General features: G+C 41.8%; 1 protein-coding gene and 1 long non-coding RNA gene across 6 annotated transcripts in view; one reads left to right on the forward strand and one right to left on the reverse strand.

The window, feature by feature from the left end:
• Positions 1–6,499, reverse strand: part of LOC117776906 (CUB and sushi domain-containing protein 3-like) — a 213,822-nt gene extending 207,323 nt beyond the window's left edge. For 4 of the 5 annotated variants that reach the window (XM_034611302.1, XM_034611297.1, XM_034611301.1 and 1 more), the window contains exon 1: positions 5,856–6,499. In XM_034611302.1, the coding sequence (XP_034467193.1) occupies positions 5,856–6,036 (181 nt within the window). In that variant the 5' untranslated portion in view covers positions 6,037–6,499. The remainder of the gene's footprint in view (positions 1–5,855) is intronic. The other variant, XM_034611300.1, reaches the window with a different exon arrangement.
• Positions 6,500–7,073: 574 nt separating this feature from the next.
• LOC117777305 lies at positions 7,074–26,309 on the forward strand. The gene is made up of 3 exons (XR_004616574.1): positions 7,074–7,126; positions 10,128–10,280; positions 25,883–26,309. It is a non-coding gene; the product is annotated as an uncharacterized LOC117777305 (long non-coding RNA).
• The last annotated feature ends 265 nt before the right edge of the window (positions 26,310–26,574 follow it).

Genomic DNA, 26,574 nt, shown 5'->3' on the forward strand with positions numbered 1-26,574 from the left:
GGCCATTGCACACGGAAATAACAGGTTGAGGTTTGCGTGTCTGCGTGGCCAAGTATAATAACTGCTTCCCGATGTCTGAATGCTGCCGGTGCATCAGCTACCTCCGAGCAGATACAGTATTTTATGGCTAGACACCAATAACTCCTCAAAGTGCTACTGAGCCATATTGCACCTGATGCCAGGCCACCACTGTGAGGGCTGCTGTACAACACAAAACAGTGAGCCAACAACACATCTAATAGGACGCCTGTCTCTCTCACTTCCAATTTTCCAAACAAATAACATCAACACTTCACTTTCCCCCCGAAAAAAGGAAGAACGAAAAGAGCACGGAACGAGAAAGCGTCTTTTTGTCGACGAAGAGAGGCTGAAACTATACTTGACTGTTTTTTCACTTTCCGAGTAAACATCTCCCTCCAGTTTTCAGCCTGTTCAAACAATGAAGATGTTTTTCTTGCAAACTCAAAGCACCTCATGCACTTCACTTGAAACTCAATCACAAACTTACAAACCACCTCATTGACATTTGGCAGTTTGCACTTTCTCCAGAAACCGTTACCAATTCCACTCATGCTAACCTGGGGTTATACAGAGGAAAGAAAAGAGCCGGTGCAATTTGAACACTTACCCCACCTGCAGGCAATGAAATTTAGCATTTTACACCTGTTGCAGCTGCAGATAAGACAAAACATGACTGAGTCACACTAATCTCTGTAAACAGATTCCGCATGTGAACGAGGAACAAGGTTTTGGGTTTTCGATTCTGAATTGACCAGTCGTGTTTGAGCAGGCTTTGGTTGCTTGCACGTAAACAGCAAATAGGCAGAACACATTGAATTAAATGCACCTGCTATCGGTTTCTTAATTTTCCTGTAGATAGCTGTTTCTACAGATTACCTAAAATGTCATCAGGACCTAAAACACCTCCCTTGTTTGTGTTTTGTTTGGATAAACGTTAAATTCTTGGGCTAAAGTACAAGTCTAAAAGTGCCAGCACTGCAGTTTGGTGTTATTGGCTTTTCCTAGAGGTTCGGTTTCTTTGTATCAGTGACATACAGTAGCTCGTCCTTGTTGATGCTCTCATGATGAGAATTAGACCTGAATGGACAAAGATGAATGAATAAGTGCTTTAATAAATACAGCTCCCCAGGCTAGCACCATAGGCCAATGTACACAGCATGGAACTGTAAAATCAGATAATTAGTCAATCAATGATTTTTTTCAGCACGCTCAGCAGAGGCCTGAATGTATTTTTCCGACAAAAAAACCCACTAACCCTGTATGAGACATCACATTTACTGCTTTATCATTCAGAGGATGTCAGAGAACTTAAAAACTATCAAGTCAATTGTTAAATTAACAGCAATGTAACATCTATGCAGCCGATCTGAGAGCCTCTCGACAGCAATTGAGATTGTACTTTGGAAGTGCTCAGGTCTGTCTAGGTCTGTATTTTCTAGCTCGATGGAATATATGCAGTCCCCAGTGCTGCCTCCTCAACACTGATAGCAAAGTGGTGCAGCTGAGTGTCTAAACAGCCGTCTGTTAAGCTATAACCACCTTTCATTTTAATTCCTGTAGAAATTTGCTACGGAATCAAAGCAACCTCCAATAAACACCCTACCTCCTCAATTACCTTCACATCATCCTGCTTTGTTTCCCCGACCATGCCTTACCCCTGCCTGCTCCCCTGTCACATATCAAAAATCCAGTCGACAGCCACAGACACAAACAAGAACAGCAGTGGGCACTGCGGAGGAGGACTCGAGGAGGTACGTGGGTGTGCATGGTACAGGTTTTAAAGTGAATAACACTGGAAATATACTGTGGATACAATTCTTGACAAGGTCAGACAAAAAATACCCAAATGTATGGATTCTATTGTGTGATTCAGTGAAAACTTAAGAAATGCATATGGGTTTTATATGCAAACATGTTTGGTTACAGCTCATTAGAAGTTACATAATTTGGTAAGATCTCATTTATAGTGTCTTTTTTTCCAAATTTATGTTCTTTCTTAAAAACAGTTATTACACAAAGTTACTGCATTAAAGCTAAATATCTCGACTACAATGTGATTGGAAATTTCTCACTTGGTCAGGTGTTTTAGAATTTTTACCTCAGCATGGATGAAGCCAAATAGATGCATACATTTTTATCAGCAAATATGCCTGCAGACAGTTAACTGAGTTTAATCCCCTCTGACAATGGCACCTGAGGTGCAGACGGTCCACTTTGTATCTGTAGCCTTGACTCTGGAAGCAGCATCTCCTCAACCTATTACATTTAATCTTAACAAACGGTGAGCTATTTTTCTTCCTGAAGACAAGATATTGCCAATCTCTCTCTCCCCCAAGAGTGCTGCTTATATTAAAACTGATACCTGAGAAGAACAGACTCACTCGCAACCAGCAAACTATATCCCGTCTATGCAGGAATCTGTCAGCGCCATCTGAGAGCCCGGCCCCGGCCTCAAGCCATGGGCATGAGGCCAGTGGGTGAGCTGAGTAGTACTTTGGTACACCACTAGGACTATATGGTGAAATGTCAGCAGTAAAAGAGGCATCAGGATTCCAGCGAGTAAAACTACTGTCATGTATCCTGGAAAACAGTATATTCTACAGTTGGACCCAAGCGATTCTTCGGGATACTGTCCCCTTCTACCCCTCTTCTTCCGTTGTGGAGATCAAGAAACTGAGGGGGTAGTAGGATAATGCCCCACATTCCCCATAGATAGTGTGTAATTACACAGACAAATTGTAATCCTGATTAGCCCTAGCAGCCTTTCCAGCCTGTTTACATAATCACATTGAGAGAAAGTCTTCACTGAGGGCTCAGTGGCCAGATTACTGTCTGTGCGGAGCCCACCTGATTACCAACAATTAGTGACCCAGTTCCAAAAGATAACTTTTACAAAATATAGAAGCAAGAAGGAAATTTGAGAAATGCAGTGTTCTCAAAATTGTTTGGTGTGACACACAAGACGGCCATTTTCTAACAATCTGTTCAATATCAATTATTGTTCACTGTTAGCTGACTTAAACATAGATAGCAAGAAGGTCCCCTGTTTGAATACGAGTTCGTCTGGGGTCTTTTATGTGCAGAGTTTGCATGTTCTTCCTGTGTCTGTGGGGGTTTTCTACGTGTCGTCCAGCTTCATCCACAGTCCAAAGACTTGCAGATTCAGGATTAGTTTGACTGGAGACACTACATTGACCATATGGTTGTTTGCCGTTGTATGATGGAGCTGTGATACGCTGGCGACCTGTCCCGGTGCACCCGCCTCTCGCCCAATGTCAGCTGGGATTGGCTCCATCTCCCTGTTCGACCCTCAAGAGGATAAGTGGTACAGATAATGGATAGATGTCATCTGACATGCTAATGTCAGTGGGAAACAGGTCTGTGTGTTCTGTTTGTCCAATCCTGTGGTGTCCCTTTAACTTCACATGATGTTCTTGTCCCTTCCTACTCTATCAGGTCACTTTGAGGCCTGTCTGGAAAAAAAAAACTCCCAAAACATAGAAACCGACGGTTTGAGTCGACTCTCATCTGGAAAGTACCACAACATTGATCAGTTTCAATAAGAAATATTTTAAAAACGTTTAAGAATATAAAGGAGACACACAAGCCGTGGCCATGACTCCAATTTGTCTCTTCTTCAATTCCATTTTAAGAACATCACCACCCTAACAAAATGTGAGCCATAGCTTATAAAAGCTTCTAGTATGAATGGGGGGCTTTTAGTTTTGCGTCACTGTAAAGAAATTCAATTTTTATCTGACCCAGGCCTTTTGCTCTGTTTAAAAAAAAAACGTGTTTGCAGTTTATCTTCCTATATTTGTGTCTGTGTCAAGCAGTTTTATAAGTTCCCCTGCGACACAGTTCCAGTGGATGTCCTCATTTGTTTGGTAGTGGACTGCTGCAATGTTTTCACTAATCACTGTGCGGCCCTATTAAACCCAAGCTGATGAAATCCACCAAACATCACTTCATGAGATGTGCCAAGAATCAAGCAGGTGAGTGAGAAAACTTCAGAACTGTGCATCGCCCACACACCGGATCCTGGTTCAGAAATAATCAGATTTTTAGTCAATGAAAAGGCTCCGCTATAGCTAGGCGGTGTTGAACAAACTTTTCTAGATATGGGGCTTCTTCTTTTTATATCACATCATTATCTTAGCAAGGGAAGTGAGTCACAGGCTAGATCTAGTGGATATCTTTTTACTTCTGCACACACTGTGTCAACTGTCAGAGCAGAGGAACAACAGCTGTGTGGGTCTTCCTCCTCGCCTTCCTCTGTGTCACTATTTCCTTCATTCTTGTCTAAGTGAAGACCCAGGCCTCCTCCTTCTCCTTTCCTCCTTTCCTCCCTCCCTCCCCAATTCCTGGCTGGCTGGCTCCCTAATAAGTAACAGAACTAGGAGGATTGGCAGTGGCCTCGAGGTTTGACATTGCCACAATGTGGGTGGTGATGAAACAGCAACTGTGACCGACTCTGCTCGACTCGACTTGGCTCAGTCTTGGTGGGCGATGGTACTCTGCATGCTGCACATCTCATCCAGCCGCAATAGACAGACACGAGAATTACTCACAGGGTGAACAATCTGCATGTAAATTGATATCTGTGAGGGCCCATACTCAGACACACATATATGCGCTGAGCAGATAAACAGCCACAGATGCACACACACACACATACACACACATACACACACACAGATTGTCCCTGTACATATACACACATTTGAGAAGAAAAACATTCTGAGGGTTGGTATTGGATTTGCATTTTTTTTCATTAATTTATTTTAGTTGGAAAGGGGGGATTTCACGCAGTAAATGTCACAATAAACATAGAGCACACACACATACACACACACACACACACACACACACACACACACACACACACAAACACACACCAACACACACACAAAGACACTTTTTATCATCAACATCAGTGAAATTGCAGGAAGCAAGTGATGAATTTCATTAGTTTTTTGGAAACGTTGGAGTGTCAGTGGACAAAAGATGAGCTCATGGTCATTGCAGTGTGGCAAATGAGCAACAATTGCTTTGACAGATTTAAAGCTGCAAATAGCATGAATCAAATTACTGTTGTGAAGTAAGGGGGAGGAAAACCGAGATGGGGCGAGACATTGGAGTGCAAAGACTAGGAATTGTGCACAAAAAAAGAAAAAACACAATCAGAAGTCAGAAAAAGTGAAATATTCATTGGCCAAAATAACTGTAGGTGCATTACAGGGGGGAAAAAACAAGGAGACAGTGGTTACCTCAGCAGCCACAGCGAGTATTCAAATGGGCAGTGCCTGCGAAAGAGCCACTGGAATACTAACAAGCCCACCTTACACCTGTCTGCACTGGCAAGTCCGATAAACACCAGTGGACAAATTGATTCCACACCACTAATTGCCTGGACCCCCTCCCCTAAATGGCCGTTTCTGATGCGTAATTGGCCCTGACGCAGATCCCACCTTAAATATTTGAAAACTCGACCCAGAAAAAAAAGGGAGAATATGCTTCAGTCTAAATAAATCACAATCCCCCAACATCCTGTAGGAAATCTGCAGTGCATGCACTTGCGCCTCAACAATCCACTAGTTAGCCTACTAAGCAAAGCAGCTCACGTAGGCTATTAGAAGAGGCTACCGCAAGAATATCTATTGAGCGCCTCAGTCAAAGCCTGCATTGAGCGCTGCGTCCCTCAAAAAGTCCCTCCAGTAAACCGTGGTAGCCTATTTTGCGCACGTCTGTAACGTTAAAGCAGCAACGCATGCACGCACGCACACATAGCAGGCGCGTGAGAAGATGTGGAACATTGCTGCAGTGGCCCGTACCTTTCACACATGTGAACATCAGAGAGAAGACGAGGTTCCAAAAAACAAGTCCCGTCCTAATCCTCATCGTCCTGGCTTGCGCAAAGTCCCCTCGGCATTCACATTTCACGCATCTCCTGTTGAAGACGTCCCGTAGTTCAATAGATCCGTCGTAGTATCCGTCTCTGTAAATCCCCTTCATGTTCTCAACTAACGCATCTAACCTTTCCGATCCCCGTGTGTGTCTGTGTGTGTGTGTGTGTGTGTGTGTGTGTGTGAGAGTGTGTTTTCTCTTCGTGAAGTGTGGAGTCTTCCCTTCTCAGGAGCAGAGAGCCAGGCTGAGCCGCCCGCGCCACCACTGCCGCCGCGCTATGTCAGTTGCCGGGAGAGAAGTGCGCGAGTCTGGGTTTGAGGAGAGAGAGACCACGGCAACCTGGACGAGGGCTCAACCATCTCTGCTGAGAGGGGCATCAAGTGTGAGCATCTCTGCTGGTGCGCCCTCGCATCTGCTGCTCAGCATCTCCCCCTCTTCCTCTCTTTCTTTAAATCCCTACAAACAGGCTGGAGCACTGAGAGGAGTCTAGCCTATACAGTTTGAACGCTGCCTTCATCGATCGGCAATTGAACCATGGCAGAGTGAGAGAGAGAGAGCAAGAGAGAGAGAGAGGTGGTTGGTGGTAGGGAGGGGGTGCAGAGGAGGAAGGAGAGCGTCCTGTGTGAGTATGATGTGGCTGATGTGTGGGTAACAAATCATAAAGTGGCAACAGGGAGGTGTGGGTGGCGAGGAAGACGAGGAGGAGGAGGATGTCTATACGGGGAAGAATGTAAATCCTGGGAAAGAAATGAACTCCGTTAATGACAGCGTGCGTGTGTGCGTGCGTGTGTGTGAGAGAGAGAGAGAGAGAGGGAGAGAGAGAGAGAGAGAGAGAGAGAGGTGGGTGGAGGAGGGAGTGTGTGTCTATATGTATGTGTGTGTGCGTGTGTGTGCGTGCGTGCGTGCGTGCGTTTGTGTCTATATGTATGTGTATGTTTGCATGTGTGTGTGTGTGCATGTGTGTGTGCACCCGCGTTTTTGTGTGTGTAAGAGAGAGGGGGGGTGGAGGTATGTGTGTCTATGTATGCATTTATGTATGTGTGTGTGTGTGTGTGAGTGTGTGTGTGTGTGTGTGTGTGTGTGTGTGGGTGTGTGTGTGTGTGTGTGTGTGTGTGTGTGTGTGTGTGTGTGTGTGTGTGTGCTAGGTGAGACTCAGACAGCATCCCGTCCTGCAAGCCGATGAAAGACAACTCGCCTGGTAGGTATTCCCACCATAACTCTGATTTTCATTTTGGAGATCGAGCGCTGCCGTTATTGGGAGTGATGGGACTGGGCAATTTGCAATGCAAAGATGGGGTGATGACGGCTGCAGAGCAGTTCTCAGCTGCAGTGGGGCTCTTCTGCCATCTAGCTTCGGAAAAGTCACCGACTTCCACGTTGAAAAGGCAGAGGGAAAAAGGGGGAGCAGTGAAGTGAGGGGCTGTGATTGCACATAGAGGGAACATCCTTCGCTCTATAACACATTCAGATAGGGTTTTCTTCAAGAGCTGTTGCCTCTAATGTGCACGGCCTTGTTTCTCATCTCTCACAAATCCATAGTGCCTGGATTGTTACAGCTTTCAATAGCTCGACAAATAAACTTTATACTGTGTGAGATCAGCAGCTTTTGAAAGAGCCTGGGTATCAGGATATCAATTATGTGCATACAGTGGCTCCGGGTTTGAATATTGCCCAATTAATAATTGTAGTAGCAATGACCTCCTTAGAAATCAATATCCTGCGCCTTATTTGTTGGCAAGATTTATTAGCATGAAGTCAGCGGGGTACGTTCATAAGGAAGCATAATAAATTAAAGCTGACTCTCTCTTTGTGGTGGAGGAGAAACGAAAAGGGACTCAGCAGCACAGAATGAGAGCTGTCCGTGGTGCTGAAACTTTCCATCACAGTCACTATGGCAGCCATGCACTTTTGTGAAGGAACTGGCGTATTCTTCCATTATTTCCCACTAAAAAGCAGTTTGTGAATCATACTCATATGCTATAATCATATAATACAGTTAATGGGTTGATAGGGTAAGAAAACCATTACCCTTCAACCTAAAGTACAACTCCAAAGTGCAAATCGCCTTTTCAGATGATCATCTTTCTCTCATGTTTCCGTTCCATATCCAAGGTTAGTTGACTACACAGGGTAAACCTCCCACACATAGTCCTGCGCTCTCTTGGGAGGAGAAATGAGAGAAAACAGCATGGTCCTGCTCTAATCGTATCTAATTATAAAGCAGCAGAGGGCAATGGGATTGTTGTCCTTTGACCAAATAGTCAGAAAACATAATTCAACTCTGAAGGTCAAATTGTGATAAATACCATCATTAATGATTGTAATATTATGAGATTTGTTTGGGTTTTTATGCTGTAAATAGTTCATAGGCTTTCTGAATTAGGTTTTTAAGTATGTATTCACTGTGTCTTTGCCAACTCAGTGAAAAGTATTGTCGTGCTTCGTGGAAATCTCATTTTGCATGTTTCTGTGGACAGCTAATCTATCTCGTCGTGCCCATACAAACTGAAACGCCGCCACATGAGTGATAGATTTATATCCTTGGCCCATTTCTCTGTAGAGTTGTTTATATCAATGGTTTATGCAGCAGAGGCAAACCACTGCGTATCTTTCAGTGTGAAGTCCCTTATTCCCTCTTGGCATCAGAATTCGTCAGGTGTCTATAGGCCTGGTGGAGGCTGCTAGGAATGGATTGAGGCACCGGGCAGCTTGTCTTTGCCACTGTAATCGACAGGTGGTCTCAGGAGAGTGGGCTTCAGTGGTATTGATGCCTCTCGCCAGGTCTTGCTGGCTGCTTGATGAGCAATCAGACTGCCTCCTGCCTGATCCTCCTGTTGTTTTTGTGTGCATCTGCGTGTATGTGTGTGTGGTTGTGTCCCATTCTATGTATTAACGGTTCACGCATGCCAAAATTGAGCATATACTGTATGCTCTTGCACACGCATATGTGTCAACGTGGTTATGCATTCTGTTTATGGAGGCATATTTACACGCTTTAACTTAAAGGGATAGTTCGCAGAAAATTTTTAAATTCACTAATTATCTACTCACTATGAAGGGGTGTGTGAAGAGTTTGAGTCCACAAAACCCTTTTGGAGTTTCAGGGGTAAATAGCGTTGCAGCCAAATCCAATACAATTGAAGTAACCCCTTGTTCAAATGTAAAAAAATAACGAAAAAAATAAATAAATAAATAAAATAAAATGCCTCCATACTGCTCGTGTGGTTTCATCCAAGTGTCTGTAGGTCCCGACATTCAAATTTGACCCAAAACGGCATCATTTACACCTTGTTTTTAGCCTAAATGTTCACTACCGGAAGAAGCAATGCTACCACGCACCCTGCGCGTACCCTTGAGTGAGAGCTTGTGTGCAGTGTTTGAGTGTGATCACGAACGCGTCTCCAGAGGAGGATATCAGAGGACATTTTTAAAAACATGGCGTAAATGACACAGTTTTTTGGTATGTGACTTATTTCATACAGCAGGTTGTAATGTTCCAGTACGGTACACCGGAGTTACAGGGTGCAGTTAAAGGATGTCCAGGGAGCACTGTGAAAAAGACAGACATTTCATTCTCCCTGTTATAAGTTTTTGTACCATAGAAATGATTTTAACGCTGTTATTTTAAAGGTTTTGTGTGTAGAATTTAGTGACATCTAGTGGTGAAGTTGCATGTTGCAGCTGAATGCCCCTCACCTCACCCTTCCCTTCCAAACATGAAAGAGAACCTGTGGAAGTTTGTAGTTGTCATAAAAACTCAAAAGGTGTTAAGTTTGTCCAGTTTGGACAATTGTAAAAAACATGAGTAACCGCTTCCGATGTAAATAAAATGTATTTAAATATATAGGGCTCATTCTAGGGTAAAGAAAACAACAATTCGTACAATTTAGATGATTAAACAGGAGTGAAAACATCATTAGGATCATTTTATTTTCAATTTCAGCCACTAGATCTCTTTCTCCTAAATCTTACACAGTGTTGCTTTAATGCGACAGATACATTACAAAGAGAATTGGCTCAGGGTTTCAATGCATCACAGCATTTGTGGTGTAAATTCATGTGTTGAATGTACTTTTATGCACTTGCCACTACACGAAGAAGAACAGAACCAGTCAACTAACCAGCCGGATAATCAGCCAGTCAACTGAACAGCCGGTCAGACTGCTACACTGACTGCAACAACTCTGTTTCTCCCTCAGGGACTCACGCTGCTGTTCTAGTGAACCTGGGAGGTTTGTTCTGATTAGCATCAACCATGTATGACGACTGACACCTGGGAAGGTTTCTGTGTCACACGTGGACCAAAGGTCTCCTGTCTTCCTGAAGGGGGCCTTGTGGGGGGTTTCAGCCAGGTGTGTGCATTCTTTAATATGTGTGTAGCATGCATGAGTTATGCGTGTGTGTGAATAAATGTGTCAGACTATTTGCGTGTACCTAACACGTGTGCCCTTCAGGGATATATACACTACAATGTGTGTGAATGCCTGTTTGCATGGACACGTGCTTTGTTGCCGCAAGCCTTGGCAAACATCTAAGTTGAAATCTTTATGCCCAGGTTATATTTTCCTTGTGTGTGTGTGTGCCTGCTGACATAGAATGCAGCTGGTGGGGGGTTGATAGAGTAAACATTGGGGTCGGCTTAGCTGGCTTGACTTCCCCTGGGGAATGTGTCTGGATCTGGCCTCTCTCACACACTGCTGCTAATCCACCGCTGGGTTCTGCTGCTCCATTGCCCTGGATCTGCTACCTACAGCACCTAAGGGGCACTGGTAAGAAGTGGGTAGGTGAAAGGGGCACAGGGGCGAAATCTGCGCACATGAGAAGAGAGGGTAGTAAGGGATAGAATCAGCTTTTGTGTATGTCAGATGGAGGCAAATAAATAAGGTGTTTCAAATAAAACCGTCAACTTGTGTCTAAACCAATGTCTAATCTCAACAAACATTTTTTTATTCATGTGTGTACAGTATACCTACTAATTTCTCAAACATCTGTTGCAGTCAGTGGGGTCAGGGCAGTGTGCCTTCAGTCTGCGGACCAAGTTGAAAATGTCTTCTTCTATGTCCTCGGCTAAACAACAGCAGTGGTCGGCAACTGGGTCAAACTATGGGTCAAAATTGCAAACAAATCATTCAAATATTTTCTATTTATTCCACCATATGGGACTGACTCATAGTTTCACATTTGGCAAGTTGTCTTCAAAGTAAAACTGCTCATTGTATTGCTTCAATGCTTTATCTCGAGCTGGGACTGAAGACTGTGTCGCTCATTCTACAGACCTCTGAGAAAGCCGACATGCAATGTGTTAAAAATAACAGCAGCTCACTGAACCATTTAAATTTGATATAACTGACACATGTGAATGATAAAGTCAGATTCATTTTATGTAAAACATTGACTATAAAATCTTTATTGCACTTAAACCAGGTAGGATGAACACAAAGTTCTCTAACTCCACTCTGCACCCCAGACTGTTAATAAAAAGCTCTGCACACAACGTCCAGCGCACAAACAATAAAAAGTGACAGTATGTTGTACAACTGTTTGAGGAGGATTCATGAATGACAAGGAATAATTCTAAAGTAGCTCCAGAGCATTAACACAGATCAAGAGAACAGCCCATTCCAAACAGGCAGGTTTAGAACAGGCACTACACTCGTAATGTTCAAATGAATTCAGCCACCATAACGTGGATGATCTTTGGTCTATTCTAGTTCTATAGGATGATGCCTCATCAGTGAATAAAGACTAAAGTGGAGAGAGTCAGAGACAGAGGTCTGGTGGGAAATAGAGGGGGGATTTTCCCTTTATGCAAAATCAAATGTGTGGTGTACTCTGACATGGACCTTGACACCCCCTCCTGACCTGTAGCTGGTTACATGGTGTACTGACAAAAACAAGCATTGACACTTTCCCTGACGCGCCTGGCAAGATCACTGTCAGCCCGATGCTAGCACTTTAGCTCAGGGCAACACTCTGAGGTATGAGTCATGCAAAAGGGTTCAGTCTGAATAAATACGGATTAAAAAGTGACATCAAAAACCGTCTTGATCCATTTTTAGACGAAGTAAAAAGCTTCACAAAATAGGAATCACACAATGTTCCGTCTCTCTCCGACACGACCTCTTGTTTACGCGCACACTCTGATTCATCTCACCACCTTCATGACTACATGTGATTTCACCACGCTCATTAGGTTTTCTATAGGCCTATGTTTCACTCAGCTCCCCGCTGACTGAGCCTGCCCATGTGCTTTGTTCACACATTTGACATTAAACATCCCTAAACCTTTCATCTTCCAAGGAAAAGTCTGAAATCGTGCAGACAGATGGGGGGGCGGGGAGGTGGGTCGGGGATGAGGGAGAACACCGATTGGAGAGAGAGCAAGGGTTAACAGTATTGATTGAGCGACGGCGGCTAACACGAGGGGTGAGAGATGGAAAAACAGATGTGAGTTGACGAGAGTGCGCGAGAAAAGACGGGTAAGGACAAACAAGCGAAAAGGGCGGCAGAGCGAGGATGAATCGAGGCGCTGGAAAGAGGAGGAGAGACAGACGGAGGAGATGAGCTAGGGTGAAGCATTATAATAAGCGAGTGAGAAAATAGATTTGAGGAGCAGAGGAGTAACAGCTAATGAGTAGTGAATCTAACTGGCTAACAAATAAATGTGTTTATGAAAGAGATAACAAGTTTTTTGGTGACACACGCAAATAGCTAACATGTGAGTGGAGAGGCTTGGAAGTGTTTCAGTATCTTTCCACAGTTCAGATGAAGAGGATTTTATTGAATAGCTTTTACCACACAAACATCCTGCCGGAGTGTTTGTGTGTGTGTTTACACCTGAGGTCAAATGATTTCCATAGGATAATAATAACGATGGTGTTGAAAGTGTTTCCATCACAACGGCAACTGGTGAAACTATAGAGACGGGGGGGGGTTCACCAAAGTGACTCCACTGCAGCATGGCCAACTTCAAAGATGGTCTCATCATATATTGAAATGTAGAATGAACAGTCTGGTGATACACAGACTTAATCATATGAATAAAAGATCAAAAGGAAAAATTGCTGATTGAGAGAGAGGAGGAGAGAATAAGCAAACGCCAGCTTTTTGATTCACTCCACAGAGGAGGGGGGGGGGGGTGAGGAGAGAGAGAGACAGAAAAAAAACGAGTTCAACACCTTTTTTTTGGGACTAAAATGGCATGTTTGATAGTCTATGTGGAGGAGAGACTTAGAAATGTGCTGGTGGTATTAAAAATGTGCAGGGGTTATTGAGTGAGAGGTTTTTCTAACGGTCCACAACATAATCTGGATTTCATGACAGCCAGGGCTAATCACACTGTGAAAAACCAGATTTACCTACATTCACTAAAGTGTTGCACTTCTTAAATAGCAGCTTTAAGCCTCTGCTACACTCACAACCGTTTGAGGGAGTAAAGATATTTTAAAATGTTTGAAATTTATGCATTAACTGCGAACATTACTTTTTAAAATAAATCCATTTGTTCCTTGTTCCCCATATTACCAAATTGTCCTCATTGTTGGGGATGATGCTCATTTGAATTCCCTAAAAATAGTGTTTCTTCAGCATAACTGCATTCTGTTGCATAATTGTTCCCTTAGCGTGACTGGAATAGCTACATTATTTTTAAATGTCGACAGAGCCTCAGTGCCAAGTAAAAAAAAATCAATCAGCACTTGACACTCTCCCTATATGTAGAACATACTGTGGGATCGATGGAGCCAAATGTAAAAAAAAAAAGTATTCAGCGATCACAAAAAAAAAGCGATCACAAAACATAACGTTTTGTAGAGCAAAGGCTGAGGCAAAGCCAGCATCCTGCTAGTCAGATTAGAAAGTCACAAGATAACATGTAGAGTTTACCCCAAGGTGAAATGCATATATTTGTCAAATTCCCTCGAGGTCACGCTCCGAGCACTTCCTGTTTCAAGTGATGGTTCAAGGGCATCATGTTAGAGCTGCAGCTCTGCATGCTATGGACTCGCTATAATGCTCCTCCTTTCCATTCCTTACCTGTAATTGGCTCTGTTTCTCCACTGACTCAGCTTCTGTGAATTCTAAAGCAGGAATGAAACTAATCAATACTTCATTCAAATTACACCATTTGTCTGCCTTCAGCAGGAAACATGGTCTGGTATTGCGCCAGCGTATTATCAACATTAATAACGGCTTACAAGATTAAATTAAAAACTAACATATCCGTGGGTAACACATTTATGTACAGTACCTTGAAAGGAGGTTGAAATGTTGAAAAGGGAGGTTAATAAGCTCATCAGGCAGGGCCTAGTTTTAATTGTTAAAGGTCACAAAGACCAAAACATCAATGATTTCACAGTCTTTTTGTACAATTTCCCTTTGAGACTCTCTCACTCCAGAGCTATTCACACACAGACAATCTCTGGCAGTGCAAAAGCCTCCCTCGAACAGTAAACAAATAAGAAACTTCAATTCATAGTCAATGTTCATGTTGGAAAAAATGGTCGGAAGAAATAACTGGTAAAATAATCCAAACAAGCCAGGCTGTGTCTGAGGAAAAAAACCTGTTTCTCTATTGAAAATGCCGCCTGTTTTGTTCAAAAGCGTCTGTGCTGCACAGAGCTGTAAGTGGGTAGGTTGAGCTGGTGGGTTAGATGACTCACCACTTATATCTACACAAGGATATTAATGTGATCACAAATTTAATTCATTTCCTGTGTCTGTGATAGAGGAGAACGCGCCGAGAATGCGGCAAAAAGAGCCAGGTTACTGCAGGTCGGAGCGTTTAATTGTTGCACCATCATGGTAAAGCTATCGCTGTTTTGCATCTAAATGGAATTAGACACATCCAAGACGTTGGGATTATATACAATATGAATTCATGAACTAATTACGGCACTAATTTGCTCTGTAATGCGGCTTCTAATGTCATGTAATTGTATCTTTATTCTAATGAAAGGAACTGAAGTGAACACATGTTTGCTCAAGAGGGATTTACAGAAGTCACAGAGCAGATGTATGAAGATTTGATCAGAGGCGAGGGATCATTCTCCTTGATGTATTACATGTCTGGTGACGTTTACTAATTCAACTAGTAAAAGGTCCATATTAAAGAACCTGCTGCAATAAAAGACAGTCGACCCTACATTGGGATGAGAAGCAAAAAGCAGAGAAACAAGTATTCCATATTCTTATTTTCTTACCAGTGCAGCAACTGTTCTAGACCTGACTGTTTGGAATAGATTGTCTTCTTGACCTTTGTCATTAGTGAGTCCTCAAACAAACTGTTTTATATGTGTGTATATACATGAGCGTTTTATAAACAGTCTGTGGCGCAGAGTGAAGTTTGTTTTCATCCTACTTGGTTTATCTGCAATTTATTATATACAAGATTTTCATCAGTGTTTTTCATGAAATAAATTTTGCTTTATTACTGTTCACATGTGTGTTTCAAAACTGAACTGCTGTTATTTTTTCATATATTGCATGTCGGCTATATCAGAGGTTCGTTATGCAACCAATCTTCAGACACAAGTTCACAACCTTTCAAAAATAAACGCTCTGTTATTCCGCTCAGTGTAAAGCATTGCAGCAATGAAACAATGTTGTGCTTTTACTTTGAAGACAACCTGCTGTGTCAGTCCGATATGGTGAAATAAAAACTAAAAACTAGTCTTGATTTTGACCCGCGGTTCAACCCAGTTGCCGGCAGCTGCTGTAGTTTGTCTAAGGAAGTAGAAGAAGATATGTTAATTTTGTTTCGCAGACTAACTGTTTGTTTAATTTAATAGTGAATGTATCACAGGTCAAAATCCCACCATATTTGACCGTGTACCTCCCTGGGCCATTAACAATATGAATGTCAAGATATGCATTCCGACTACAGACAAACAGAATCAGTGGTATGTTTCTGTCCATCTTTATTTTTGCTGACAGCTTTGATCTTTCTGGGTGTGGATGATACCAGTATTGCCCAAACCTGTGGAGAGATTCTGCTCAGCTGCTCTTAGCTGGAGGGGTTTTTGTTGCTCTACCTTCTCCTTGAAAACACTCTAAATGAGTTGTGTTGGATTCAAGTCAGGGAGCATACTTGGCCAGGTCAGACTTTCACTTGTTTCTTCTTCAAAACTCTGCTGTGATTTTTGCAATGTGTTTGGGATCAATGTCATGTTTGTAGGAATTCTCTCCTGCCAAGCTTCTTGAGTCCGGGAGTGATCATTTTATTTAGTTCTTGGTTGGTACAAAAGTTGCTTTCGTGCTGCCCTCTGCAAATGTCATCTCCCCGACACCTTTTGCACTCATGCAGCCTCATATCAGCACTCTCCATGTTTCACAGCCAGAGCTCGGTGGTCACTGTATTAGTCCAGGACACATTTTTCTATCTGACCAAAGAGTGCGCTGCCAATATTCACCGGGCTTCTTCTCGTGTTCTTTGGCAAAGTTTAATGTTGTAGTTTTGTGTCCAATGGTTTTCCTCTTGAACGCTGTCCATAGTGGCTGACTTCATTAGACGCTCTTGACTCTCTGATGAGTCACTGAAGTCTCACTTTTCCAATGAAAGGTCTTGTGCCAAGTCAGAAACACTTACCCATCTGTTTTCATCACCAGGTTGTGTAAACAGAGAATTGTGCGTGGTATCATTTCTCAAGGACAGCCACTGCGCCTTCTGTTAGCACGACTCTTCATGTAGCTCTTATACCACTGCTACAACTGACTGATGCTGTTATGTCGTCCTCCATCTTTGTTAAGTCTTTAATCTGGTTTCTTACTTATAAGACACTGAGACGCAACCCAGGCCAAAACTGAGAGGGCTGTGGTGTTCACGGGTTATTTTTAGAGCAAAGATTTTGAACCATCAGTCGGACACAACCACAGTCGACTGAGATTCTTCACGTCGTGCATTCCTTGTTATTTATTTTGGCAGTCAGTGTGCAGGCGTGAGCACCACTCACATTCACTGTGCTGACCGGGATAAAATCATTCCATTACATGTCTAGTTCTCCTGTCCACTGTGGAGTAATCTCTGCATTTCAATGGGAAGCACATGATACCAAACCTCATCATTCTGAACTGAAACCCTCCTGTTATCCTCAAATTTACTAACATTGTTTATCCAATTTAAACCTTCCAGAAAATTATTAAATAAAGATTGTTACCCGAGTTTATGTTTCAGGTACTTTATGTTTCTTTGTTGACTACTTAAATAGCACTTAATGTAAAAAAGATGTTAAACGTTGAATGGGGTAAAATTCACCAATAGGAGGGTAAAGGATTATTCTTCAATCAAAATTAAAGATGAAGTGCATACTGTGCATACAAATGATATTATAATAGTAAAGTCAAGTGCAAACCCCCACCACCATCTCACACACATCATGAGACTTTCTATTCTTTAACCAAACCTCTAACATTATGAGGCTTTTGGCAGAGAGCTTGTGGCATGGGGCCTCGTTAGAAGGTTTCCAACCATGGTGCCATCTCATGTACAAAGCTGATCATAGAATTAAATGGGGCTGTCATAAAATTGACGTTGCCGTGGACTTACATAATCAGCTGTCCTCAGGGTTCCACTCTCAGCTCAGGGCGCTATAGACAATCGCTTGCTTTCCTTAGAGCCAGGGTGAGTCTGAATGAGCAACATGATACAATATAATCTCTGTTTTCTGTTTGATATCTACAGTAGTGTTGTAAGCATATAGCATGTATTAGATCAGAGGGATTATTTGGCTTGTTTACTACTGATGTAAGCATGGCTGGCATTTGCATCCAGCACAGCCCTCGATATTTTACACTTCAACTTAAAAAATAATGACATTATTGTAAGATGTGCAATTTTGAAGGATTTAACACTTTAATGGTATTAAATGTATAACTGCATGTACAGTTCTGTTGTAATTTGTACATATTATATTGCACACAACACGGGCCTGTTGAGTTATGCTGGGTCTTGAGCTTCAGTAGATAATGTTGGTGTAGAAGAGTAAAACTATAGGACAAATAATCTGTGTTCTCTCCTCACCTTAAAATGTTATGATTTAAATTATGGGGGATTTCTTTTTGTCGCCATAATGCGACTTTGTAAACAAATTCCGGTCCCTGTAAAATGAGTAATACCTGGAACAAGCAAACACAGAGTGGGAGAGTGGCACATTCTACCGTGTTGCTTAATACTTACCCCTACCTTTGAGCAACTTGTTCAAAAAGTGGGTTACACTCCTAAAACTGCTTTAAATTCATGTTTTTGTGTTCCTTCCACGGATGCCCGGAAACCATAATTATACACAGCAATAATTGTCTGAAGTGAAAGCACATTTATTTTGCTGCAGTAGCATAAAATGTGAATAGGGGACCCAAAATCTGTTCCCAGCATATGGCTTTGAACATAAACACCTGTTTGTGTACTGTATATCTGTTTATTGCATAGAAAATTGCAATTTAAAAGCCTTACATTTAAATTTTACATGTTAATTATTCATATTATATTTTACCAGGTGTGTCTTACAGTGAAAATATAACATTGTAAAAAAGACTCAATTCCCAGGACCCATAGGAAAAGCTACCGAAATGAAGGAGTGCAAAGGTTGGGCTCTGTTGGTTCTTACAATACCCCTGTGACCATTTAATGATCCTGTTGGCTTAAACTGAAATTGAATGAGAATGACACTCTGTAGCGCTCACCTCTGTCAAGGCCAAACAATAGCAGATTCAGCATTTTCTACCAACAGACCTGTACTATTATCTGGATCTGCACCAAACCCTACAAACATACTCATCGATGCAAACTCCAGAAATATGTCTGATTTCTTTAATACATCAAGATCCATACATTTTCTCGTAAGAAATTAACAATCACTATGAATAAAGAGTAAAGTGGTGAAAAACAAAAAGCCCTTTCACTGGATCGAGACCAAAATATAATGGCTTCATCTCTGGCCCATGCTGCGTCCCTCTCCCAGGCTTGGTGCAAGTCGGTGCAGTACTTTTTGTGTAATCCTGTTAACACTAATCAGATGAACAGACACGGGTGAAAACACAACCTCGGTGCAGAACAGAGAGAAAGAAGGAATATTTTGAGGGAGCACTTGGAGTCAGTGGTGGAGAGAGGATGTGAGTCAGGGAGGAAGGTGATGTACAGCCCTTCTTGAGACACGTTTCCAGTGGAAGACAAACTATCACTTGTCTCAACATTTGTAAAATTAAGGCTATAAGAATCTAAGAGTATGCTCATTCCGCAGAATCACAATCACATTCCTGACAAAGTCCTGACCCTATTTCCAGGACATTTTCCTGAGTTATTTATTGCTGCATCTCCCTCAACAATAGAGAAACAACATGGAAAGTTATATGAAACATATGTATGACATTTTTAAATATAAGGTAAACGAGCCAGTTTAAAAGAGATAGACAATATACTGAGAATATAAGACTTAAGGTTAGTTTTGAATTTGTCTGAATAAAAACTGAGGAGAGTATTTATTATTGAGTCTGATAGATACTGAGCTTGTGAATCTACTGTATTATTCAAGCAAAAAATGAGTTCCCTTTGCAGCTTTATAAAAAATGACCACTTAACTGTTTCCCAGCGATGCAACCCCTCATTGTTATCTTAACTGATCTTATCTAGTGTTTATGATCACTTGTGTCTCGTCTTTTGCTTTTTAAGTGTTTTGCTGACTGCAGTTGTTATTTTGCATCACATCTCCATCTCGTTTTGCTCCTTACTATTGAATGTTTTGTGTATTGAACATCTTAAGTATTTAAATTCCTTTTCCTTCCTTTTGAGTGTGTTCGAATGATTATTGTTTCATTAAGAAATAACAAATAGTGTTTATGTCTGCCATTCCATCACAGCAATATGGAGGTTCTAAATATTCTGGATCCGCTACAATGTTGCATTTTATTTTTCTGTTTTATTCTCCAGCTGCACTTGAACTAATTCAGCCAGTAAATCTTGTCAGTTTAAAATGTATTTGTGTTGCAAAACCCTTTGCATTTATACAATGAAGTTTTGTATCTGTAGCAAAACACCTGTGCATTTGAACAAAGCAATGTGTACACGTGTAACAATAATTCTAAAGCAATAGAAAACTACAGTAGGAGTTGCATTTTTCTTTATCACATGAAAGCGCCACTCAACACTTACACCTTATATCTCTTACCGCAGCCTTTTAAATCCTACGCTTTTAGATCTGATATTTTATCTACAGCTGCTGCAGTACACACATACATATTGTTACAAATAATACCTAAAGTTGCAGTAAAGTGGAGTGAACACCATTTCAGGGCAGTGATGGAGGAGAATATTGTGCAATAAAAACAGCTCGCTGCCATTAGTCAGTCATCGAAAAGCTCCATTCAACACAATTTCTGTGCTGCTGTGAACCGATTGCGGCCAAAACGTTTTATCAAGTTCCTGAGCGGAGTAGCACATTGAAGCGTTTTGGTGGGAAACAGCAGGGTTAGGGGATGGCGCTGTGTGGTCTGAGCAAAAGCTTTCATTGAGGTTAGATTTCACAAGAATTTTGAACTCGCAGCTGCTATTTTAAAGGCAGCGGGCACCTCTCATGTCTGCAAAGATTTGTTGATGCACGTGGAGATGAAGTGAGACAAGATGGGCACAGAGGATTTAAAGAGAGGTGTAGGTACTGGGCTGAGGGAGCAAATGGTGCATTTAGAATTAGGTATTACTCCCTGGGGAGCTGAGCTGTGACCTCAGCTGGGGGTGGAAGTGGTGGTGGATCCAGCCGCCGGGGCGGCCATTTATAGCTGGTACATTTCTGATACTGAAATATTACAATATATAATGCAGGACAAGCAGGATTAATCAGAGTGTATTACTACATAAATAACTAAAATGGAGCTAATACCTCCGCCAAGGCCAAACAATTAAATTTAATTGCATTCAATTTTATTTGTATAGCGCCAAATCATAATATACATTATCTCAAGGCACTAAACATAGAAGAAAAAAAAATGAAGCTGCACTGAATTGTACACACTAGTAGATATCGGTCCCTTAAATATGCCTGATTTGTTTCATCAAGATCTATGTATCCTTCCCCTGGGAAATATGTGAAAATGTCCAAACAGAGACACAAAGTTAAAAAACAACAACAAAAAAAACCTGGTTCTGCTACTTTGTTGAGATTTGCGTCAACATTTAATGGGTTCTTTATTGGCCCAAGTCCTTTTCTTCCAACCAGTGTCAAAGAAATCCATTTAGTAGTAATCCTGATGATAAAAAACAACAACAAAACGTACAAACGCATGCGGATGAAATGATAACCTCCTTCACAGAGGTAAGAAATGTGAATTTTCTGCTATGTTTTTAAACACAAACCCCTACTTACTAATTCCACAAATGTCTGAGTGTTCATCTTATCAGCTCCCCACTTGGCATGTGTGTTATTGATGTCCCATGGAAGTGTAGGGTCAAACTTGGACATGCGATCCATAATATAAATTTAATGAACAGGCACCTTGCAGTCAGTGGGGGTGGGGCAGCGTGCTAACAAGCAGTCTGTGGACGAAGGCGAACGTGTCTTTTGCTACATCTTCACACAGCAGCGGTCAGCAACTTTTGGTCACTTTTCATTAATGCTAATAACAAGGAATGATTCTGAAGTAGCTCTGGAGCATCAACACAGATCAAGAAAACAGTGTGTTCTAAACAGGCAGGTTTAAAATGGGCACTTCACTAGTGACATTAGTTCTGAACTTGTATGAACTCATCATATACCACAACCAGATTCATTTACATATACCTCTATCTTACATTGACTTTATTTCCCTGAGACAATACAGTTACAACCCCGTCTAATTCTGCCTTTTACACAGCAAAACATTTTGACATGTCGTGGTAGGAAAAATGTGGGTTGTAATAACATTATGGTTTTATTCAAGTCTCCCAGTAAGACATGACAGGGTGACAGTGAGCCAGCTTGCACAAAACCAGGACCAGGCAGCTAAATGCAATTCAGCTCGTCACTCATTTTAATATTTACACCTACGCCTTCCCCGCTGTGGCATGTCAAAATGTGGAAAATGCAGATCTGCTTTTACTGATTAGTCGGTTATGATCTGACAACATCTTAAATGGCTATAATAGTCTTGCAACTAAAAATACACAAGGCTTTCCTTAAAGGGGACCTGTTATACTTTTCCCTATTTTCTATGATATAATGAGATAGTTGTCACATCCAGAGGAAGGTGGGGATCACAATGCAGACGCCACATGGAAAGAAAGGTATAATGCATATTTAAAAAGGCAAGCAGGCAAACAAGCAAAGTTAAAGTGCGAAACTCACAAGCGTCTGCACCAGAAACACTTAGGCATAAAGAAATTCAGGGAAATAACAAACCAGAGACACGAGGAATGTGAAACATGAGGAAAATCCAGATGCATTTAGAAACTGACAGAGAAGAATGGGAAGCACAGAGACTATGATCACTGTACAATCCTCTATATAGTGAGTTCAACATGTTGTAGTGCTGTCCAAATGTTTACTGAAAATTTCCATAACCTCGATAACGCACAAATTATTTCCCACAATGCATCGTGAAAGGTAGTGCTCAACCAATGGTCACTAACCAAGCAATAAATACCATCATGCATTGCGCTCGCAGCAGAGAGACAAGAGGACCGAGGGAAGTGAAACAGCACAAACTGCAGCAACCAACTTTATTTCTGAGAAGGTCATTCATGTGTTTTCCCCGAAAAGTATCCATACTAAGTGTAAAATAATTATTTAATTTGATAATTTATTTTTCCATCTCCTGTAGTTGTTGTTGTACTTCGTCATAATCCTGCAACAATGATGTAATTACCGGCACAGAGAAAATGCCCAGAGTAGCGTTTGTTCTTCTTTTAGCGATGAGCTCACTACAAAGTGCTCTATATAGAAGTCACTATATAGTAACGTAGGGGTTCGTGAATGAGTAGGTGATTCCTGACACCCTCTATCCAAACGAGGCAGGGATTAGAGAGCTCAGGTGTGACACAGCATGGCAGGCACAGACAATCACAGGAGCGAGAAAATATGACAAAGACAGGAACTAAAGTTAGAGGCAGACACAAGGAAAGAAGTTTCAAGGTAAAACAGGAAATAATGAAGTCAAAATACAAAGATTGAAACAACAAAAATGTGACCGGGCAGAGGTCACGCTCCAACTTGCAGAGGTAAAGAACCCCAAGAGCAAAAATGTATTCAAAAATAACATAGAAATACAAATAATAAATTGTCTCTTTAGGATAAAGGGCAAAACTCTTAAAAACCAGACACTGGAAATAAGATACGGATGCTACAGGTTAAATATATGGGCAAAGACCCACTAATATTTAGCTTTGTTGTCTTAGTGTAGACTACTCAACACACATACATGCCCAAGAAAGAAAACGTGCATATGGTGAAAAGTGCATGAATAACTACACACTCACACTCACACACACACACACACACACACACACACACACACACACACACACACACACACACACACACACACACACACACACTCACACTCACACTCACACACTATAATAAGGGGCAGTGAAGTGCCACTTTGAGGACGGCTTGTCTTCCCTCGACCTGTAACACCCAAAAGAGACATGAGGTCAATTTACAAGAAAGGGTTGGAAATTACACAACAACACAACAATGACACAATGGGGCTTAGATTGTCAAATAACTATTTACCTAACCATATAACACAGAAATACAACACTAAAAAGTTTACTAAATTACCCACTGAGGAAAATGAACAATCATCCAAAACAACAATCAGCCTATAAACAATTAAGCATCACAAACAAAACAGCAGTGGCAAATGAGCTATAAAGAAAAGAAAACAGTGTTAGAATTCTGCTGATAAAATTTACAACAACCACTAATATCGAAACCTACCTGTGGTGTATGTAACGACTGGATTGGAAACACGTACCCCTCTCCACAGCACGACCTAAAACACACCTGCACACTGAGAATTCAGAGTCCAGACACTCGCCTGTGCATGGCGTTCAAAGAAGGGACTTTTTTAATTATTATTACATATCATTTAGCTGACACTTTTATCCAAAGCGACTTACAATAACTGATTCAACCATGAGGGTAAAAACCCAGAACAGCAAGAACCAGGAAGTACAGTAACTTCAAATAGCCAAACCAAAAGTGCTTCATATAAGTGCAATTAAACTTAAAAAAACATTATTTTTTTTATATTAAAAACCAGAGTAGACGATGGTTATTAGACATCATCTTCTTAACCAAGGTGAAGTCAGAAGAGATGTGTCTCTAGCCTGTGGTGGAAGATGTGTAGACTCTCTGCTGCCATGATGTCAACGGGGAGCTCGTTCCACCATTTAGGAGCAAGGACAGCAAACAGTCGTGATTTTGTTAAGTGGCTAGCTGTCCCTCGCAGTGAGGGAGCAGCAAGCCGATTGGCTGATGCAGAGCGGAGTGGACGGGCGTAAGGGTGTAGGGGTGTTAAAGACTTACCTAATGCTCGCAGTGCTAAACCAGGATTGTCTGGCAGTCACATCAAGCAGGACCCAAAGACGAGAGTTGTAAACAAATTGGAACAGCGGAAGTAGGGGAGGTACCAGGTGTAGACCTATGCGGGTCTAGAGGGACAAAAAGATTGAAGAGGCGAATATTGTAGTGCTGGATTCGAAAAGCTAAACTAAAACTCCCTCAAAAATTCCAAATTCCTAGATCTGTCTACTCACTATTTAAATATATTTATTACAAAAAATGTGTGAACTGGTACTTAAATTACTGCAAAATGTTATTTAAATCTTTCCAGTGCTTTTGTGACATTGTACAGGATTTAATATTCTTTTAAACCCACGTTCAAACACCTGTGTGTGACTGAACATGAATATCTATAATTAGAGTGCCTTCATCTCCTGAATGGCACTGAGAATATTTAACTGAAAAATAAAACCAAGTTGTTTATTGATCACTTGAGCACAAAAAACGCAAAACTGGACTTTAATGGCGCAGCATCATTGGAATACTAGATATTTTTTGTACAACTGTAGAGATCTGTTAAGCTTTCTTTGATCATAATCAGTCATGCAGTGGAATGAGTGAACAGCATTGAAGGCAGCAGAGTAGGCGGACTAATGCTCCTGGAAATATGGGTTGGATACACACAGACTCTCTGCACACACACACACACACACACACACACACACACACACACACACACACACACACAGACACACACACACACACACACACACAACCATTTTGCTCTCTCTATCTTTCTTTTTCTTTTTCCCTTCTTTTCCTCCTTGTCTCCTCCAGAGCTCGACAACAGAGGGCGGCTTATTGAACAGAGCTCTGGGGCGGCAACACATTCCATCATTTCAAAATGAAACAAGTCTCATTTTTCTCTTTCCTCTCACACCACCTCTCTCTTTCTTTCTCAGTCTCCATTACGCTCCTGTTGTTGAGTCGCTCACTGTTCCTTTCTATATTTCCTCCTCTGTTTCATCTCCGCCACGTTTATATCATATTCCCTCTGTCTATACTCGATCTGTCTTCCTCGCTCTTCCTGTCTCCTCTGTCTGTGGACCAGGTAATTCCATCTGCATCGTCCTCTGGGCAAACGAGATGACCCACTGCTTCCTAATTACCTCTGCACTCTCCTATTCTCCCGCCATTATTCTATTAGTATCTACTACATAATAATCATCAGGGTGGAAATTGGATGTAATAGCTTCGAGCAGACTGTGGTATGAACAAGGATGCAGGAGACAATTAAATCGCTTTTTTCCGCCCTCAAGTAATTCAGTCAAGTTTGTGTTAAATAGTTGGGCACAAATGGAAGAATTATTCATGTTATATTCGCATCAAGTGTAAGTAAATTTCTTAACTCTAATTCTAAATCATCTCCTGCTTATAGAGTGATTGATGTTTTGCTGATCCGTCTCTGTGTTTGCCTCTGACTCCAGACTCTTCTCACAGCGTGTTTCTCCCATCATCTCCCCGGACCTGCATGGCTTCTACTAACTGCCCATCAGATGTCCTCGGACCCTCCCTCCATCATCATCCCCTGACGGACCTCACCTACTCCCACTCCCCCAATCAGCCCTGCAGTATTTGTACCTGTTGACTCCTGTAGATTCTTGCCAGAAAGTTGTTTGTTGCTTCGTTCTTCAGTTCCCAGCAGCCTCTGCCTGCCGTCCCTGTGCTTTGACCTTTTGTCTGTTATATGGACTTCTTGGACTCCTGCCTGTTCCTTATTGGAGGTTTTTTTCCCTTCACTGTTTTTGACCGCTGTCCGCCTCACCTACTCATAAGACTTTTGCTTTACTTTGTGTAATAAATTGCTAAACTTCATTAAAATGTAACTTCACCCCCAGGTCTGAGCCTGACTCCACCCACTAATCATTTTGAGAAAAAAAAGCTAAAAACTGGCCAATGGACTGAGGGGCAGGGGAGGCGGGGCTGGATGTGAGAGTGACAGTGTCACCGTTGGAACTGGAGAGCACCTCTGCCACAGAGGACTGTTTAGAAGTGAGGGACTTCCTCCAGACTCCCTTGAAGTGGGCATCAGTGTGGTGGAGGACCGAGGTGGTTCTGAGCCACATCAGGTGGAGCTGTTGGTGCCAGCTTCGATACGCTCGAAGCCTGAGCTCTTGTA

This window comes from Hippoglossus hippoglossus, chromosome 16 (assembly GCF_009819705.1).
Source record: "Hippoglossus hippoglossus isolate fHipHip1 chromosome 16, fHipHip1.pri, whole genome shotgun sequence".
Taxonomy (NCBI): domain Eukaryota; kingdom Metazoa; phylum Chordata; class Actinopteri; order Pleuronectiformes; family Pleuronectidae; genus Hippoglossus; species Hippoglossus hippoglossus.